The sequence below is a fragment of the Sphaeramia orbicularis genome, unplaced genomic scaffold (genome assembly GCF_902148855.1).
Source record: "Sphaeramia orbicularis unplaced genomic scaffold, fSphaOr1.1, whole genome shotgun sequence".
Classification (NCBI taxonomy): domain Eukaryota; kingdom Metazoa; phylum Chordata; class Actinopteri; order Kurtiformes; family Apogonidae; genus Sphaeramia; species Sphaeramia orbicularis.
Window position 1 is genome coordinate 313,258 of NW_021941459.1, and position 22,118 is coordinate 335,375.

Consider the following 22,118-nt stretch of genomic DNA (forward strand, 5'->3'; position numbering starts at 1 on the left):
AGTCGTACTCTACCGAAAAACAAAAATGTATTTACTTTCAAGTGTCTTTCAAGTCATTTTAAGTCTGTGAATCCACAGCCAGCGCAAAAACAAGTCAATCCTGTATCGGCACGAATCCAAAGGAAAGCCCAATAAGTCCACCGACAAAAAAAGAAGAAAGAGAAAATGTGCTTTTATTACTATCCTTTTGTTGCCTCGTTTTTGTCTTTTGTTTTTTAATCATCATATTAACAACGAATCAACCTATAGATATGACAGCAGGCTCACACATATCAGACCAATTTACATACAGGGAAGAATTTCTTTTGAACTCAAAGAAAACCTTTATCCAATTACCGGCTCAAGGTGCCGGTGGTGCCACGGCACCTCGTGGTGCCACGGTTACCACGGCTCGGTGCCGCGGCACCACCTGCACCTCGAGCCGAGGTGCCGCGGCACCGAGCCGTGGTACCGGAAGTGAGCCACCGGCGGTGTCGGTGCCTCAATATGCACTCACTGTCTCTCCAGTTTTGACGCAACGAAAAAAAGGTTCCACTGGGTCCCACAGACTCCCATAGAAGCCAAGCTTCAACGGGGAAATGCACTGACCACAGATCGTATGAGGAAACAGCGCAACAGGAATGTATGAGAAGTGAACAACATCCAGTCTGATGATTTGTGATAAAGCTGATTCTGAACGAACTCGTCTGTGAGATGAACGTGTTTAACACATGTGTAGTCAATGAAATGTCAACACAACCAAACATATTTAACCATTTAATTTTGGTAATGATAGGGGAAGCCGGGCTTCTCTGTCAGTCTATGAGAAATCGCCACTGGTGGACACCCGCGGCTTATAAACCGGCGCAGCTTATACGTGTACAAAATTGATTTTCTTTCTAAAATTAGGGTCTGCGGCTTATATTCAGGTGCGGTCTATAGTCCGGAATTTACGGTAGTCCAGTTTAGAGTCAGTTTAAACCAGTTCCACTCAGTCCCATTGAAGTGCATGGACGCTGAGCGTCTACGGACAAATGCACTGAGCAGAGATGGAATGAACAAACACAGACACGGGAATGGAGGAGAAGTGAACAACATCCAGTCCACTGATCTGGGATCAAACTGATTCTGAACCAACTGGTCTGAGAGATGAACGTGTTCCAACACACATCACAGTCAATGAAATGAAAACAACTGAACAGATTTGAACATTTAATGGGAGTTATTTTAGGGGAAGCTGAGCTTCCACTGCAGTCTGACACTAAACACCTCTGCCTCAGACCCAGCTATGGGTTTTCTGTCTGATTTGTGGACAAGAGTTTCACCAAACCAAAATAAAAGAATAAATAAAGACACATCAAAACACACTGGCAGAACACCCACAACAGTAACTATTATTATTTACAACATTTCACCGCTAAAAGCTGCCAAAAGTAATAAAATCTTCCATTTCTTTCTCACCAGCTGCACTGTGCTACTCTCTGCTCCGCCCACTTCCACCCCCCCCCTCAGCCGGTGCAGACCTCTACCCTAATGGGTTCTAGACCAATAGAAAGACCCGACCTCAGATCAAAGGTGACGTTTAGATTCTGTCAAAAGCGTAAACAGTTCAACAGTTACAGTCGGTGGATGTAACAATGCGGCGCCGGTGACAAACATTGTTAAAAGGCTGAAGACGACTGTCAGACAAACTTAACATAAAACCAGTGGCAAAAACAGGTCAACGAGCAGAACCTGAAACCTGCTCCGTCACAGGGTGGATGTTACGTCTGTGGAAATGAGCGGTTTTCCGTTTGTTAATAACACACGGACTCACATCCACCTGAAGGGTTCAGAATAAACAGCGTTTCACACCGCGTTTCTGCGTCCGATCTGACAAATACTTCTGTTCTGTAACGGTTGTTATGACAAGGCCTGTTTTTCACCCAATTAGAGAAAAGCAGGAGACGTGGTCTGAAACATCTGTTTTCACAGACGGGTTCAGGAAAACACTGCAGCGGGTTTCATCAGACATTAAACCGATACTGAAGCACAGTATTCTATCTATCTATCTATCTATCTATCTATCTATGAGATGAGAACCGTAAGAAACAACTTTCAGAGTCTTAGAGGGGAAGTGATAAAAATAGAATCATTGGCGTTGTTTCCATCGGACACAGCTGTAAATAAAAATCTGAAAAGTGTTTCTTCTCCATGATGACTTGGATTCTGAGGCTTATGAAGGTTTAAAGTTATTATAAAACACTGTGCATTTCTTTTGTTTCGTATCATCCTACAAACGGTAACGTCTGTGTACATTTAACAGGATTTCCTCCCACATCTGAAAAGCACAAACCAGCTCCAAAAGTCAAATAACAGCATCTCTTTTGGATATTCACCACAGACAGTGTCTTTGGGCTGTCTGTGAATGGACTCCAGGTCTGTGATTTCAGTGTGTGATCTGAAACATGTACAGACAGACTGGAGGGCGTCTGAAGCATCTGCTCATGTTTCAGCCCATGTTTCCAGGGTTTATGTTCGCTGTGACTCATCCTTCAGCCTCAGTGGGAGACTTTCACAAAACTTCAAAGGACGACCGTCCACGCTCTGAAACCCAGCCACCAATCGGCAGCCTCGACTCGGTCTCCATGGAAACACGACTCGCTCTGAAAACGCAAATTACAGCCTCCGATAGAAACGTAACGGGACGCAAATCTGAAGCTGGACCGTAATAGAATCTGAATGAAGTCACTTAAAAGTCATCAAATCAACTCTGAGTCTGCATTAAATACAGTAACTGTTCCAGTCCTGTGGTCTGGATGCACGTCAATCTAACTATAGCAGTGGGTGGGACTTTGACTGGAGGAGAACTCAACTCATCCAATCACAGTCCATATCTGACTTCTATCAATGACCAGTAGGAAGTAGACTGATATCTGGAACCATTTACATGTTCTAAACCATCAACAGATGGACCAGTAGAAGTAAAGGAACAGAGTATTTTTTAAAAATCAGTAAAAAAAAATTTAAAAATCTAAATTTCTCAAACTTTGTAGATGCTGTCTCAAAGAAGATACAGATAAAATTTGAAATTTGAAAGAATCCGACCAGTAGTTTCATTGGCGAAGATGTTTGAAGTAATTGCTAACGAAGGCGACTACAAAGACAAAGATGATGAAAACGAACGACGATGAAGATAACGGCGATGAAGATCAACAATGAAGATAATGACGATTAAGATAATGATGATTAAGATAACGACAATGAATAACGACGATGAAGATAACAACGAAGACAAAGACAACGAAGACAGCGATGAAAACATTAACATTAACAACAAAGACAACGACGACAAAGACAACAACAATGAAGACAATGACAAAAACGTCAACCATGACAACAAAGACAATGACGACAAATGCGACAAAGACAATGATGATGAAAACAGCGAAGACAACAAAGACAACGATGAAGAAGACAACAAAAATGACAACAAAGAAAATGCCAACGAAGACAGCAAAGACAACAAAGAAAAACGACAATGAAGACAACAACAAAAACGACAACAGTGACAACAAGAACAGCGACGACGAATACAACAAAGACAACAATGACGAAGACTGATGAAGACAACGATAATGAAGACAAGGATGATGAAGACAACGACAAAAATAACAACAAAGACAACGACCAAGACAATGAAAATGATGACGAAGACGAGAAAGACGGCGACAAATATACAACGACAAAGATGAAAATGAAAATGGCGACGATGACGATGACAGTGAAGATGATAAAGTGCCACCACCAAAGCTGACAATGATGAGAACAACTACAAATACGATGAAGACGAAGACGACGGCAGACAGAGCACCTTCACAGTATCTCATGTCCTATCGGCCAGTGAGATAAAAAAAAAAAAAAGCTGAAATAAAGAAAAAGGAGGTGGAACTACACGAAAAAAAATAAGTAGTTTTGTGTCTAAACTGACGCCGTTGCAGCTTAAATCCAACAGTTATGCAGGATTTTAAACATATTTTACAGACTAATGTCATTTATCATCACTAATACTCTGCATCTTCTGTTAAATCATAGTTTTTTTTACTTTCCTCCGCAGCTCTGACGTCTTTATTTCAGAAAATCCTTCTTATCTGTGATGGAAACTCATGCTCTGGTGCAGGTTGAAGGTGTTTGGTTTGATCAAACTTCCTTCCTGTTCCGCTGAATCATTAAATATCAGTTTGTGTCTTTGTGCAGGTCGGTTCTGTAATGAAACTACAGACTCTGAAACTGAGATGAAACAAAAACAGCTGCTTAGAACCGAACACCAGAGCGTTTTCTGCTGCTCCATTGCGAGGTTCTAATAGTTTTGGATTTTTCATTATAGTTTACTTTTATTTAGTTTGGACTTTTTTTCTCTAATTCAGTTCGTTTTAATTTGTTTTTAGAGCAGGTTTGCTAGTTTTTATTAGTTTTCACTTTTTTCTAAATGCTTAGTTTTAGTTTAGTTTTAGTTTAGTTGTAGTTCAGTGGTCTCTTTTCTCTTCTTCTCTGTGCTCCTATTCAAATCAATCCCAGACAGGACTCTGCTGCTTTAGTCTCCATGTTTCCAGGTAGAGTGGGGACCAGAAGACGACTGGAAACCACAAGTGAACACAAGTGACGGACCAAAAAGTGTCGTATGGTGGTGCTGGCTAAAATTGCTTGAGCGAAATAAATCGATTTTGTACAAAAAACATGTGGTTATAGTAAAAGTATCAGTGCTTTGTTGTAAAATGTACCACACTATAAATATACACTGCAACAAGGTTCTAATAGTTTTGGATTTTTCATTCTAGTTTAGTTTTATTTAGTTTTGACTTTTTTTTTCTCTAATTCAGTTAGTTTCTAATTCGTTTTTAGTGCAGGTTTGCTAGTTTTTAGTTTTTTGTTATTTTCTAAATGCTTAGTTTTAGTTTAGTTTTAATTTTTTTTAATATCTTTTTTCTTCTCAGTCGAATACGATGAAGACGAAGACGACTAAACGGCAAGTGACCACAAGTGACAGACCATTAAATATCATATGGTGCCGCTAGCTAAAATTGCTAGAGCGAAATAAATCGCTTCAATCCGACACTGACAAAGATGAAAACGAAGGGAATTTTATCCATAATTTTTATTTGTTTTAGTTAGTTTTTAAGCACACAATGCAGTTTCAGTTAGTTATCATTTTTTTGCTTTTAATTATAGTTTTTATTTATTTAAGTTAATGAAAATGTTTTTTCCATTCTAGTTTTTGTCATTTCATTAGTTTTTGTTAACGATAATAACCTTGGTCCAGATTTGGGTTTTCAGGACAAAAACCTTCACTTCAGTAACAAATAATATGAAACTTTTTGATCCCACGACAGAGAAACTGACTAAATAAGGCAGTGAGAGGATGAAGTACAAGAATATGTGCAAAAAAACCAACTGGACAAACATAAAAATAGTAATAAATCTTTACAGGTTATGTGCATATTTTAGTTTTCGTTAACGATAATAACCTTGCTCTGTCATCTCTGAACCAAAATGAAGTCGGAGAATCCCAGAGTTTCCAGATCCGTCACAGACTAAAGGGGGTGGACAGGACGAGGCCCACGGACGGGATGTATTTTAGAGGCTCAGCGTCTGGCTGCAGTCTGAGGAGATGGAGTTTCTGTGCAGTAATGGATTCTGGGAGCGCTGCCAGGTGCATTATGGGTCGGATAGAACTCCTGATTTAGTGAAGGACGGAGCTGAGCCTGAGGTATCCATGAAATAAAGGTCAAAGCATCTGAAACAAGTGTGTGATCGGATGGACAACGTCCCAACCAAGGTTATTATCGTTAATGAAAACTAACGAAATGACGAAAACGAAATTGAAAAAAACATTCTCGTTAACTGAAATAAATAAAAACTATAATTAAAAGAAAAAATGATGACTAACTGAAACTGTATTGTGTGTTTATAAAACTAACTAAAACGTATAAAAATTGGATAAAATTCCCTTCGTTTTCGTCTTTGTCAATGTCGGATTGATACAAAATCGATTTATTTCGCTCTAGCAATTTTAGCTACGACAAAACTAAAACTAAACTAAAACTAAGCATTTAGAAGAAAATGAAAACTAATAAAAACTAGCAAACCTGCTCTAAAAACTAATGAAAACAAACGGAATCAGAGGCAAAAAAAGGCAAAACTAAATCAAACTAAACTATATTGAAAAATCCAAAACTATTCGTTTAGGGCTCTGCAACCTTTATGATCAGTCACAGCCGTTTTGGCCCCTCCCTCTTCTGCCAAAAAAAAAAATAGTCTGGAGCCGCAAAAAATAACAGAGCTTATAAACTTTTACAAGTTTTAATCTTTTTGACATTTTACCTGTTACAGCCACTGAATACAACAAACAGAAGTGCAGTGTGGAATGGATTCTGGAGTATGATTACTTTAAAAATACACAGTAAAAGTATTTCATAGTGTTTGTGCTAATAGTATATGCAGTACTAATACCAAATATACCAAATTCATGAGGCACTAATTGGAAAAAATTATTTTTTTAATCATTGAATTTAGTCTTAAAGCCTATTTCAGACGAAAAAACACACTTTTGTATCTTGGAAGGGAATCTGTTGTAGGATTACTCCAAAAGTACACAGCACTCATACTCATACAGTCGCTCTATGAAAAGTATTTCTATTTATGGAAATGCTTCTCTACCAAACTCAACACTGCCTCCATAGTTCCCAGTTGTACTGCTCCAGATTCTCCCAGAAAACGGACAGAATAACGTAAGTAACACAGTAAACAAAGGACAGGACAGAACCCTCCGTCTGCGTCTGCGTCTGCGTCTGCGTCTGTGTCTGCGTCTTTAACCTAGAGCAGAAATGAACCCTTACTGTTGTTCTCCTGAAGGCACATTCACTCCATGCAGCTCATCTACCATAATTGTCAAATGAGTACTGCACAAGAAAATGCTAGCGGCTGGATTGACCATGCACAGGAGAACCGCGGCTGGTTTGACCGCAGTAAAGGGAGGAGCCACTACAAGGAGGACGAAGAGACGCATGCGGCTCCGGAGCCGCAGGTTGAAGACCCCTGTAGTCCCAACAGCAGCAACCTGAAGCTTTTTACACTGGAGGGAATTCACCCAATCAGAAAGAGTCTCAATATGTGTGAACTTTGACCTTAAATATATGTTTCCATAGCAACAAAAACAGCAAACACAGCGATTATCACAAAGACAGAGCCATGCCCCCGATGACATCAGAGACACACCCTTGATGACATCACACCTCAATCCAAACAGCAGCAGCTCAGTCACATGATCATAGCATCACCATCATCATCACCATCATCATCCTCAGATGAAGAGCCGAGGCGGCGGCGGCGGTGGCGTTGAGGTCTTACCTGCTCAAACTCCCTCAGACTGTGCATGTGGACAGGTGGACCTTTGTCCGTCTCATCACAGGAGAAATCTGCCAGAGGACACAAACCACAGACACGTCAGTCTGAAGGACTCACAGTTCCTGAAAACTTTACCCTGAAGCTCCTGAAAATGATCCCTATTTAAAAATAGACACAAACATCCATAATTCAGAAGGTGAAGCCATGAATGAATCTGCTTCAGTCAGACTCAGAAACCACCAGGACAAATATGATGGAAGAAGCAGAAGGACGCAATAAACCATGTCCACATACGTCATGTTCAGTCCAAGTCCTGCATAAAACCTGTTCGGTGACAGACGGAAGAAAGACGACAGAGGAACGGAAACGACGATTAAAGATGTTTACAAACGACAGGAACGGAAACGACCGTGACATTAAAGATGTTTTCACTGTCAAACATTAAACTGAGTCACAGACGAGAACGGTGAAGGGTTGTCTCCACCGCCTTTCACTGTGTGCAGGAAAAACTATAAAGTACAAAGTTTACCTTATCTTATTTATCGTATCTTACTTATCTTAACTTATCTTATCTTATCTTAAAATACGTCCTGTATGTGGTTTTTGACAGTTTTTTTTCCCAATGAACACGTTTAAATTTGAGCTCATTTATCGACTTATAAACTGTTTGTAGTTTCATCTGCAGCGATGCGTCATATTCTAGAAGAAACCACGAAACTCAACCTTTAACCTTTAATTTAAAGTGATGATGCAAATGTGAAGATTTTAACCCTTAAAGACCCAGTGAACTTGGACCAGGTGAACCAGGTCCAGGTGAACCAGGTCCAGATGAACCCAGTCCCTGGAATTTCCCCTTGTGGGACTAATAAAGGCTTATCTTATCTTATCCCTTATCTCTTATGATCCAGTCCTGAGGAACCCGGTCCAGGTGAACCCAGTCCAGTTGAACCAAGTCCAGTTGAACCCGGTCCAGTTGAACCCAGTCCAGTTGAACCTGGTCCAGACACCCTGAGCTCCTCTAAGCTGAGCTGATCCTGGTAAAAGGCCTGGGGGGGGGGGGGTTGTCTGGGGGTTTGGGGGGTCTGGGGGGTTTGGCTCACAGGAGGGATTTGGATGAATGCTGGTGTTTGATTCCTGTAAGTGTTGGGCCAATGGGGGAGCGGCTGTGGGGGGGGACTGATGGAGGCCAGATCCACCAGGACCTCATCAGGACCCCCTTTGGCAGAAAAGCCACTTCTGACAGGTCTTTAAAATTACACCACATTAAATATTATTAAAGTTCACCTCTGTAAAAAGGTACGGCTCTGGGATGAGAACACTGAATATTACACAAGACTGAGAGAACGACAGAGAACACTGAAGAACATGGCAGACACTGAGGAACATGGAGAACACTGAAGAACATGGAGAACACTGAGGAATACGGAGAACACTGAAGAACATGGAGAACACTGAAGAATAAGGAGAACTCTGAGGAACATGGAGAACACTGAGGAACATGGAGAACACTGAAGAACATGGAGAACACTGAGGAATACGGAGAACACTGAAGAACATGGAGGACACTGAGGAACATGGAGAACACTGAAGAACATGGAGAACACTGAGGAACATGGAGAACACTGAAGAACATGGAGAACACTGAGGAATACGGAGAACACTGAAGAACATGGAGAACACTGAAGAATAAGGAGAACTCTGAGGAACATGGAGAACACTGAGGAACATGGAGAACACTGAAGAACATGGAGAACACTGAGGAATACGGAGAACACTGAAGAACATGGAGAACACTGAAGAACATGGAGAACACTGAGGAATACGGAGAACACTGAAGAACATGGAGAACACTGAAGAATAAGGAGAACTCTGAGGAACATGGAGAACACTGAATAACACGGAGAACACTGAAGAATAAGGAGAATACTGAGGAACATGGAGAACTGAAACACACAGAGAACTGAAGAACCTGGAGCCCAGGTCCAGGACCAGGTCCAGGCCCAGGCCCAGGACCAGGACCAGGACCAGGACCAGTTTTTTTATTTTTAAAGTATTTTTATTGTTTCAGGTGTCAGACATCTTCTGATTCAGGAAAACTTCAGTTAAATTGAGTTTGTTCAACGTCACAGTTTTAACGTCTGTATATGAAGTTTATTTCTTATTTAGAAAATCAGCCCAGATGTTACAGACTTGTAAATGAATTACTGTTTATATGTAACCCTTTCTCAGCTGGTTCCACCTAATTATGGAATTAAATTAAGAAACTGTGATGAATCAAGGCCTAAACATGTTCATTACGGAGCCTCTGAATGTTCAAATAAAACCAATATTTAACTTTACTGGAGTTTTAAAAGCGCATGAGCAGCATTACACGCTGAAAAGTTATTGGACGTTTAGGAGAAATAACCACTTTACCCACAGATGCATCAGTTTTTGAGAATTACGTGACAGTAAATATTAAAAATGATTTTTATCTGTAAACAGGATCAGGATATGCATCAGCACTGGTGAAAAAACCACCAAATCTGTAAAAATCTGGATTTTACAGGTGAAAACAGCTCAACTCACTTCCTATTTGACTGTTGAATTTGAATACGACCACAGACAAGAAGAAAAAGACCACTGAACTACAACTGAACTACAACTGAACTACAACTGAACTAAAACTGAACTACAACTACTACAACTGAACTACAACTGAACTACAACTGAACTACAACTGAACTACAACTAAACTACAACTGAACTACAACTGACTACAACTGAACTACAACTAAACTACAACTGAACTACAACTGAACTACAACTGAACTACAACTAAACTACAACTGAACTACAACTAACTACAACTAAACTACAACTGAACTACAACTAACTACAACTGAACTACAACTGAACTACAACTAAACTACAACTGAACTACAACTGAACTACAACTGAACTACAACTAAACTACAACTGAACTACAACTGAACTACAACTAAACTACAACTGAACTACAACTGAACTACAACTAAACTACAACTGAACTACAACTAAACTACAACTGAACTACAACTGAACTACAACTAAACTACAACTAACTACAACTGAACTACAAAAACTACAACTGAACTACAACTGAACACTAAACTACACTGAACTACAACTAAACTACAACTGAACTACAACTAAACTACAATTAAACTACAACTAACATTTAGAAAAAATGAATACTAATAAAAACTAGCAAACCTGCTCTAAAAACGAATTAAAACAAACTGAATTAGAGAAAAAAAAGTCAAAACTAATAAAACTAAACTAGAATGAAAAATCCAAAACTATTAGAACCTTGGTGTGTGTGGTGTGTGTGTGTGTGTGGTGTGTGTGTGTGTGTGTGTGTGTGTGTGTGTGTGTGTGTGTGCACTCACCCATGGTAGGTCCGATGCTCCTGGGTCGGGCCGGTTTGTCTCCACAGTGTCTGAAACAGAGACAGGGTGAGGTTTAACCCGGTTTGTCCTGGTCTAAGGTGATCCTCCAGTGCTGAGTGTGTGTCCTCTCACACACACACACCAAACATACACACACACAGACACACACACACACAGACTCACACTGTGGTGGAAACTGAGTCAGCGCATGCTTTCAGTCACACACACATCAGTCATCAGCTGAAGGACGTAAACAAAGACCTGAGGACGAACCAGGACGAACCAGAAAAAATCTAAATCTGACCCCGTGTATGTTTTTAATTTTATTCCAAACATCTGATCACACTTAAAATCAGACAGAATCAGCTAAAGCAGACTGTCCAGCCTGGTCCTGCAGAGCCACAGTCCTGCATGTTTTAGATGTTTCCTCTTCCAGCACATCTGACGGTCGTTCTCAGACTTCTGCAGAGCTGGATGATCGGCTGATGGTTTGAATCAGGTGTGTTGGAAGAGGGACACATCTAAAATGCAGGACTGTGGCTCTGCAGGACCAGGGCTGGACAGCCCTGACCTAAAGAGCTTTCCAATGAGAGTGAAGAACTGATTTATAGGCCATAGATCTGGAAAATCTGATTTCAACAAATCTGAACAAGATAATTTTCACTTGTTGCATTGGCAGATTTTTTTTTTTTTTGGCTTGAATTAAGCAAAAAAAAAATCTGGAATTAAGCACAAAAAAAAATCTGGAATTTAGAAAAAAAAAAATCTTGAATTAAGCAAAAAAACATTTTGAATTAAGCAAAAAAAAAATCTTGAATTAAGCAAAAAAAAATTGAATTAAGCAACAAAAAAATCTTGAATTTAGCAAAAAAAAATTGAATTAAGCAGAAAAAAGTCTTGAATTAAGCAAAAAAAAATCTGGAATTAAGCAAAAAAAATCTTTAATTTAGAAAAAAAATCTTGAATTTAGCAAAAAAAATAAATCTTCAATTTACCAAAAAAAAAAATAAATCTTGAATTAAGCAAGTTAAGTTTCATTTGTTCCATTGGCAGATTTGTAGCTTGAATTAAGCAAAAAAAAATCTTGAATTAAGCAAAAAAATCCTGAATTAAGCAAAATAAAACATCTTGAATTTAGCAAAAAAGATCTTGAATTTAGCAAAAAAAAAATAAAATTCTTGAATTAAGCACAAAAATCTGCCATTCGAACAAGTGTAAATGATCTTGTTCAGATGAGTGTAAATCAGATTTTGCAGATCTATTGTGTATAAATCAGTTCTTTTATGTCAGTGAACAGTTCCTCTTCAGGTGAGTCTGTCTGATTTGAAATGTGATCAGATATTTGGAACAGAAATGAGACAAATACACTTGGTCAGATTTAGATTTTTGCAGTGTAGACCAGGACCAGGACTGGGAACAGGGCTGGGACCTGGACCTGGACTTGGACCCTCAGAGACCCTCACCTCCACATAATCCAACCAAAGCCCTCATTATAACGTTCATTCAACTTTATGAACTTTTTGCCCATTTACACATTCACATCCTGAATATTCCAGTTTATTTCACACATTACAGTTAATTATCCAGGTTTATATATTCATACTTTCATTTGTACTGCTCAGTATTTGTGTTTTTACATAACAGAGGGATTTAATACCAACATTTGTGTACTTTTATTTCAGTCGAGTACGATAATTGGACAATATTTCTACTTTTACTTCATCTGCTTGTGTTTAGAGGTGAGGGTTTGTACTTTTATTGTGGAGTATTGTAATACACTGTAAAAAGAAATCTGTAATTTAATAGAATTTTCACTGTTTAGTTTACAGATCTTTCCTGTATTTTTAAGATACAGGAAAATATCACTGAAATGACAAAAATAGGCTGTGATTTTACATGTCAAATGTAAAATAACATGAAAAAACTGTGAATAACCATAAAATTTCCATTTAAAAAAATTTTTTTTTTCTTTTTTCATAGAAAAATACCGTTAAAATACATTTGCAAATGTATTGTAATTTCACAAATATTTATTTTCTATTTATGAGATTAAACTGTTAATTTAAAGTTTAATACTGTAAAAAAAATAAATAAATAAATAAAATGGGATAAAATTACTGACAATTAACTGTTAAAGAAGTATTTGTTCTTTGAGTTTAACAAGACTTGTTTGTTAATTGACAAATATTTTGTGTAATTACAGGAGGTTTCACAACAAAAATGTTGAATAAATGTATTTTTGAATGTATAACATGTATAACTGATAAACTGTCCAAATACAGTTTTTATCAGTGGATTGGACAACTGAGTCTCACTGAAAATTATTTATATATATATTATAGGGAATTGGATTGTTTTAATACATGTAAATATTCTTTATTAAACATTAAAAAGTCAAAAAATGCAAAATCTCATGTAAAGTTAGGGCAAAAAACTGTATTTTAATTATGGAAAATTACCGTATTTTTATGAGATGGTTATTTTCCGTTATTTAACAGTATTTTTTCAGCACCTCTGCTGCCAGAATATTACAGGTTTTTCAACAAGTTGTTTTTTTGTTTTTTTTTTACAGTGTAGTGTAGTATTTGTACTTTTATAGTGCAGTATTCTTAGTTTTATTGAAGTACAGGGGTTTGGTTTCTCTGTCGGTACATATGGAGGGTGTTTTACTGCAGTATTTCTGCTCTGACCGAGTATTTATTTGTACTTTTATTAAGGATGTGACTGTACTTCCAGTCTTTTGTCGATACGTGTGATGTTTTTAGGATCAGGTCGGATTTCCTCCTGTTTCTTCATCCTGCTCCTGAATAATCGGTGAAGTTGTGAAGGAGTCGTTTAGGAACCAGACGTCAAAGTGAGAAGGTCATTAAGACACCGTCTGCCAATCAAAGACCTCAGCTGTGTTCAGATTTGACACTGTGGAGGTGTCGGGTGTCGGGGGTGGAGTTTCCTTTTGCTGTGAACAGGTGACGACAGCTGGGACCAAAGTGTCGACACTAAACCTCAGAACAGCTGACCACGCCCAGACCACCAGAGAACGGCCCGAGAACAACATTTGTGTTGAAACGAGCGACTGAAGTCCAACCTCAGACCAGCGACAGCTTCAGAAACACTCAGATAAGGTTAAAACTGGGGTGTCAAACATACGGCCCGTGGACCAAAACCGGCCCATCTAATGCCGTGTTTCCACTACGTGGTATCGGCTCGACTCGACTCGGCCTTTTTGCGTTTCCATTACGAAAAGGACCTGGAATCTGGTACCTGGTACTAGTTTTTTGGTCTCACCTCCGCTGAGGTTCCAGGACTGGGGACCAGATACTAAAAGGTGACACTGTGTAAACACTGCAGACCACTGATTGGTCAGAGTCATCTCTGTGCCCCGCCCTTTTACAAAAAACAGATGCAGTAGTTGAAAGCAAATATGAATCCACATGATGACAGTAAACTGTAAAACTACACCATGGTTTGTCCAGGAGGTTCAGACGCAAAAATTCAGCATGAGTTTGACAAGACAACACAAAACGAGCGACTTTATCAGTGACTCTGAGCAGACACAGAAGTAACGCGCCGCATCGCTATGACGACCAGGTACTGTAAAGTGGGTAGTATCCTGTAATGGAAACGGTCTGGAATAGGACCTGGTACCAGAGTGGAGTCGAGTCCAGTCAAGCCGCTTCCACGTAATGGAAAAACAGGATAAGAGTCCAGTCCGTCCCATGGGATGAATTTATGAAATACAAAAATTACACTGGAGATATGAACAATCAAGGATGTGGAACTGGTTTCAGATCAGGTTCCACACACAGACCAAGAGGATCTAAATCAAATAATAATACAACATGATTTAATATGAAAAAATCGGACCTATGGCCCTGTGTCTTATCGGCCAAATTAAAATCTTTGGGAAATGTATCCAGATGCCATTTATTCTCACCCAGTTCTGTGTATTTATTCTGTTACAGAAATAGTCCATGTTTTGCTCATATTCAATCAGATCTGTAACAAATTCAAATTCACACTTGATATCATTGATACTGATTTATTGGATCAATCCACTTCCTATCTGTTAGAATGGGAACATTTTTCAAAGTGGCACCAAATCCAGAATCAGATCCAGATCCAAATAATTTCAATTCCTTGTGCTGATATCATCATACAGAAGCTGTATACCAAGTTTGAAGTCAATCAGAACTGGAGTTTCGGAGAAGAAGACGATTGAAATGTTTTGTAATGGACGACAGACGACGACAGACGACGACAGACGACGACAGACGACGACAGACGACGACAGACGACGACAGACGACGACAGACGACGACAGACGACGACGCCGGATGCCGCATGACGACAATAGCTTATGGCCTGTCACCCAGTAAGCTAAAAAAATAACATTACATTATGAAAATATTTACATTTACAAACTATCCTTTTACAATAAAATGTGAATAACCTGAACAGATATGAACAACCTGAAATGTCTAAAGAAAATTAAGTGCAATTTGTTAAATATTTTGCGTGTTAGTAAATGTTTTGTGTATTTGCAGATCCACTGTCATCTGTAAGGTGGGCATTAACACAATATAAGCTGTAGAAATTATTCTAATTTGAGTTACAAACTCCAAAATTTTAACAGTATTCTATCTGTTACCAAATGTCTGTGTAACATTGTATGTAATGAACATGTATACATGATATGTTGAGGCATAATATTGTTAAAAATGCACTTACTTTTCTTGACAAATTTCAGTTTTTCCAGGGTATTCATATATTTTTGTGAAAGGATAGTTTGCAAATGTAAATATTTTCGTATTTTAATGTTGTTTTTTGCAGTAAAATAAAGACAAAATTTGGAGTTGTCATTATTTAGAGGTTATTATGTTATTATTTTACAGTTTTTCCAGGTTATTCACATCTTTTTTGTGAAAGGATAGTTTGTAAATGTAAATATTTTCATATTTAATGTTGTTTTTTGCAGTAAAATAAGACAAAATTTAGAGTTGTCATTATTTAGAGGTTATTATGTTTTATTTTACTGGTCTGACCCACTGGAGATCAAACTGGAAAGAAAAAGAGCATTAAACCATCAGGAAAACATGTCATTTACAGACTGACTCTGTTCAAGAATCGGACTAAATGTGGACGTATTCTCTGTGTCGTTTCCTGTTGATGATGATTCACAGTTTTCTAATTCCTCATTTATCTCACACTGGTTTGTCATTTAGTCACTGGATTAAATTAAGCTTCACCTAAACCACAAAGATAAGTGGAAACTGTGCAACACCAAAAACATACAAGTGTCCACCCTGTACACTGTAAAAAAAAAAAAATCTGTAATTTAATAGAATTTTCACTGTTTATTTTACAGATTTTTCCTGTATTTTAAAGATACAGGAAAATATCAATGAAATTCCAAAATTAGACTGTAATTTTACATAACGCGAAAAAACTGTAACTGAATAACCAAAAAATTTCCATTTTTTAAAAGAATTTTTTTTCTTTTTTCACAGAAAAATACAGTTGAAGTACATTTGCAAATGTATCGTAATTTCACAAATATTTCTTTTGTATTTATGGGTTTAAACTGTTAATTTAAAGGTTAATACTGTAAAAAAAATAATAATAAAACCAGACAAAATTACTGACAGTTAACCATAACAGAAGTATTAGTTTTGTCAGTTGAACCAGACTTGTTTGTTAATTGACAAATATCTTGTGTAATTACAGGAGGTTTCACAACAAAAATGTTGAATAAATGTATTTTTGTGAATGTATAACATGTATAAGCACTGATAAACTGTCCAAATACAGTTTTTATCAGTGGATTGGACAACTGAGTCTCATTGAAAATTTTATATATATATATAATATAATATATATATATATATATATATATATATATATATATATATATATATACATATAGGTAATTTGATTGTTTTAATACATGTATATTCTTTATTAAACATTGAAAAGTCAAAAATATGCAAACCCTCATGTAAAGTTAGGGCAAAAAACTGTATTTTAATTATGGAAAATTACCGTATTTTTATGAGATGGTTCTTTTCTGTTATTTTACAGTATTTTTTCAGCACCCCAGCTGCCGGAATATTGCTGTTTTTTTCCTTTTTTTTTTTTTTTTTTTTTTTTTTTTTACAGTATATATTAACCATGAACACCAGTTTATTTGGTGATTTACAGGCAGATCTATGTGAAATTTGGTGTTTTGAATCATTTTAACACTGATGGAAACACATCAGTGAACTTAAGCTTTTGTTCTGAATCGATGCTAAAACGTGATCAATAAAACAAATGCATATAAATGTAAAATAATGTTCAGCTGAGTTTTTATTGAACAGTAACCTGTGATCTCTGCTCCAAAACCTTCACAATCAAACAAAAACAGACTAAATCAAACACTTGTCTCATTTGTTTCGTCTAAGCTCATGGTAAAAATATACGAATGTACAGATAATGAGCAGCTGCAGGTCCTTCACCGTCCACTGGGGGCGCCAAAAACACACACACCCACATCCCATAAACATGTTTACAACCTGGTACAAAAAACAGGTTTGGTCTCCGGTTCTTTCCCTGCACGAGGGAGAATTTACATCTAACTCACATGCTCAGGTCACATGAAGGTTAAGGTCTGCATAATTAAGGGCGTGGTCTCTGTGATTGACAGGCGGTGTTATCTTATCCGTGCTCTGGTTTACGGGATAAAACTTTTTGTCACTGGCTGGCAGCTCTACTGTCATTGAGTTTAAAACCATCAGAGGATTCTGTCACAAAGCTTCATTCAATAACCAGAGCAACTTAGCAACATTAGCAGATGTTAGCATTAATATGTATTGAATTCTATGGCCTGTATGCTAAACGCTAATTAGCTCAGGTAGCAGTTATTAGTGTGTTTGTACATTTATACTGTTATTAACACAGCTGTAGGTGTTGGCATTTATTAAGGATCTGAAACGACCTGATGGGGTTTATTATGACACTGTTAATGGTTGTGGGTGGAGTTTTCAGCTCCACCCACTTAATCCAAATACGGACACTAGTTTAAAAAACAATAACATGGCGACGGCACCTGGAGGCTCGTCACATCGGGTTCATCCCCTGTTTCTGTCCAGTCTGTGTGTTTCACATTGTAACAGACAAGGATAGTTTGTAAATGTAAATATTTTCATACTTTAATGTTTTTTTGCAGTAAAATAAAGACAATATTTTGAGTTGCCATTATTTAGAGCTTATTATATTATTATTTTACAGTTTTTCCAGGTTATTCACATTTTTTGTGGAAGGATAGTTTGTAAATGCAAATATTTCATATTTTGATGTTATTTTTTTGCAGTAAAAAAAGACAAAATTTGGAGTCGTCATTATTTAGAGGCTATTATGTTTTTATTTTACAGTTTTAAGTGCGTGGTCTCTGTGATTGACAGGCGACGTTATCTTATCCGTGCTCTAGTTTACGGGATAAAACTTTTTATCACTCACGGCAGCTCTACCGTCGTCGTGTTTAAAACCATCTGAGGATTCTGTCACGAAGTTTCATTCAATAACCAGAGCAACTTAGCAGCATTAACAGATGTTAGCATTAATATGTATTGAATTCTATGGCCTGTATGCTAACCGCTAATTAGCTCAGGTAGCTGTTATTAGTGTGTTTGTACATTTAGACTGTTATTCACACAGCTGTAGGTGTTAGCATTTATTAAGGATCTGAAATGACCTGGGGTTTATTATGATACTGTTAATGGTTGTGGGCGGAGTTTTCAGCTCCACCCACTTAATCCAAATCTGGACACTAGTTTAAAAAACAACAACATGGCCACGGTACCTGGAAGCTCGTCACATCAGGTTCATCCTCTGTTTCTGTCCAGTCTGTGTGTTTCAGATTGTAACTGAAAAAACTGATCAGGTAAATGCCGCTGGTGTGGACGCCGATGCCAACACCACCAATCACATATGACCACGCTACTCATGAACGGCGGTCAAATAAACACAGCTCTGTTCGAACTCAGAAACCACGAGTAGAAGAACAACATGATGTCTGATGCGGTTCTTTGTAGCTAAAGTGTCCCAAAGGTCGACGCAATTTAAACCGAATCTAAACAACATACAAACAAAAACATTAAAATAACACCACACTGTAAAAAAAATCTGTAATTTAACAGAATTTTCACTGTTTATTTTACAGATTTTTCCTGTATTTTAAAGATACAGGAAAATATCAATGAAATGACAAAAACAGACTGTGATTTTACATCAAATGTAAAGTAACATGAAAAACTGTAACTGTGAATAACCAAAAAATTTCCATTTTTTAAAAGAATTTTTTTTCTTTGTCCACAGAAAAATACAGTTAAAATACATTGCAAATGTATTGGAATTTCACAAATATTTCTTTTCTATTTATGAGATTAAACTGTTCATTTAAAGTTTAATACTGTAAAAAAAACAAAAAAAAAAAACCACAAAATTACTGACAGTTAACCATAACAGAACTATTAGTTCTGTCAGTTGAACCAGACTTGTTTGTCAATTGACAAATATCATGTGTAATTACAGGAAGTTTCACAACAAAAATGTTGAATAAATGTATTTTTGTGAATGCTGCTGCCGGAATAATACTGTTTTTCTACGTTCTATTTATTTATTTATTTATTTTTACAGTGTAGCAAATCTGCTCTATAAATGAATTACAACTAACTGAATTATAGAAAAAAAAGTCAAAACTGAATAAAACTAAACTATAATGAAAAATCCAAAACTATTATAACCTTGGTAACAGTAGAACATTATCTGCAGAGTATATTTATAGTGTGGTATATTTTACAACGAAGTACCGATAATAGTAGTACTATAATAACCACATGTGTTTTTGTAGTGCAGGATTCAAAGTTTGACTGAGACGCTCATTATAAACTACAGATTTGCTTCCCTGGTGTTAACAAAGGGTTAAATGACAGTAGTGTGTGCAGCTGAAATAACTTCGCTGAGCTCAGCCAATAGCGTGTCATCCTGCAGAAACACCACTTTGTGAGTTTAGACTCAGCTCTTATGTAACTGCAGCACAAAGGTCCAATTTTCCATTTTTAAGGTAAAAAAAAAACAGCTTTAGACTGTATTTATCTGCTTCCAGAGTCGAGCAGAGGCTTTTCTCTTCACATTACATCCATGAATGATGCCCCCCCCACATTCAAAGCACAGCCAGAGCCCCCTTACCTTCCCCTGTACAGAAACCCACTCATGTCTCAGCCGTAAACATCCAACAGAACCCGGTACAGATCCAGCAGAACCCGGTACAGATCCAACAGAACCCGCTAGTTCCTCAGACAGAACAGCAGCCGGCGAACACCTGAAGGAGGCGGCGTGGAGCCTCCACAGCCCCGAGGCTGTGCTGACCACAGGCTGGGTCTGGACCAGAGGCTGGGTCTGGACCACCAGAGGCTGGGTCCAGACCAGAGGCTGGGTCTGGACCACCAGAGGCTGGGTCTGGACCAGAGGCTGGGTCTGGACCCCAGAGGCTGGGTCCGGACCACAGGCTGGGTCTGGACCACCAGAGGCTGGGTCTGGACCAGAGGCTGGGTCTGGACCAGAGGCTGGGTCCGGACCAGAGGCTGGGTCTGGACCAGAGGCTGGGTCTGGACCAGGTCTGGGTCCCACAGCCCAGGCCAAACGCTCAGCCCGGGCTGCTGCTGCTGCTGCTGCTGCTTCTACGTGGCAGCAGAGTCAGGAGGTAAACATCCAACGCCGGGAGCAAAGGTACACAGTGAGCCCTGAGCCGGGTTCAGGCCTGAAAGACTGAACTGTTCCAGCACGTTCTCAAACACTAACCCACCCCACGCCTCGCCGCTGCTGCTCAAACCGCCACGCAACTGTCAGTCCTCTGTTCCTCTGGTATTTGGGGAAACAGGGTGGAGCAGCTGCCTGTGTGTGTGTGTGTTGTGTTTTCAAACCCCCCCCCCCCCCCCCCCCACCAGGTGTGAGTGACATGTCAGAACAGGCCTCAGCAGGTAAAACCAGGTACGACTCACACACTGATCTGCAACACAACACAACACCGCTGCACTACCTGGGTTCACACCTGGAACCTCTGTCCGCCTGAACAAACGTCCACTCAGAGGTTAAAGGTCACACAGAACCAGAGCTTGGTCCGACCCCACAGAACATGTGACAATAAAACCAAACCAGAGGAAGGTTTGGAAGAGTTTTCTGCAAAAGACTGGAGGGTTTTAACACCAACCTGTAAAAATGTTCAGAATGTGCTGAATGTGGAGAACATGGAGAACGGCAGAAGTCTGACATGACAAAATATGATAAAAGAAGAATAAAATCAATAAAAATTTAAAAGGATCCTGAGTATATGATTTAAAAAACAAAAATTATTTAACAAGATGAAATATCATAAAAGAAAAAGAAAAGAAATAAAATATCAAAGGATCCTGAGTGTGTAATTCAAACAATAAATGAATAAATAAATATTCAATAAGATGAAAGCACTGATATATTTTGTCTGTGTTTTAACTGTGAAAAGTGATAAATAAAAACTAAAGGAACATTTAAATTACATGAATAAAACTGTCACAGGATCAGCAGGTCCATGGTCTGGACTTCAGCGGGTCTGGTCTGGTTTTTGTTTTTTTCTTCTTCAGTGTTTTTCTCTGAGCTGGAAACAGTGACTTTTATTTTTATCCCAGTGGTTTGTGGCCAGAAAACCTGATCCAGACTGTGGATCTGAAGGACACAGAGGACCAACCAACCGGACCTGAGGACCCGGATCAGGTTCAGACTCTGAACGGTTTCTGTTCCTTATGCATTTATCTGAACTAAACCTGGAACTGAACCAGGATCCATCCATTAACCCTTTCATGCACAGTGGTCAGTCCAGTGGACAGTTGTTCTCCAGCTGTTCTCTTGTTTATTCATGGGTTTGGTTTTAGTTCCAGATCAGCCGACACAGTGGACACTAATGCACCATCCCATACACTGACATTCATACTGTTACTGTAATTTTGCTGTTCTTGATAAACCTGATCTGCACTAACATACTTTAAATCAATTGCTAATTGTTATTAGACAGTAATTATCAGTTTTCTTAATCAAAAAGTTGTTTTTTTGCATATTATCTCCATGAAATTAGTAATAACTAGTATTAGACTAAGTTAACATGTGAGAAAACAGCAGATTAGCTGCATGAAAAATGTTTTTGTTTTACAGTTTTTCTTCTTCCCACTCCTTTTTGAGTGTAGATGAATGATTTGGAATTCTGAATTTGCATGTATACTGTATATGCTCAAAATAAACAAAAAAAGTGAATGAATGAATAATAGCTTTCACACAGTA

At 38.2% G+C, this 22,118-nt stretch overlaps 1 protein-coding gene across 1 annotated transcript in view; it reads right to left on the reverse strand.

Moving 5' to 3' along the window:
* Positions 1–20,272, reverse strand: part of LOC115415844 (CDK5 regulatory subunit-associated protein 2-like) — a 62,440-nt gene extending 42,168 nt beyond the window's left edge. The window contains exons 1-3 of the mRNA XM_030129495.1: positions 19,998–20,272; positions 10,773–10,822; positions 7,366–7,433 (exon numbers count right to left, since the gene is read on the reverse strand). Of these exons, the coding sequence (XP_029985355.1) occupies positions 7,366–7,433; positions 10,773–10,822; positions 19,998–20,023 (144 nt within the window). The 5' untranslated portion in view covers positions 20,024–20,272. The remainder of the gene's footprint in view (positions 1–7,365; positions 7,434–10,772; positions 10,823–19,997) is intronic.
* Positions 20,273–22,118: the final 1,846 nt, after the last annotated feature.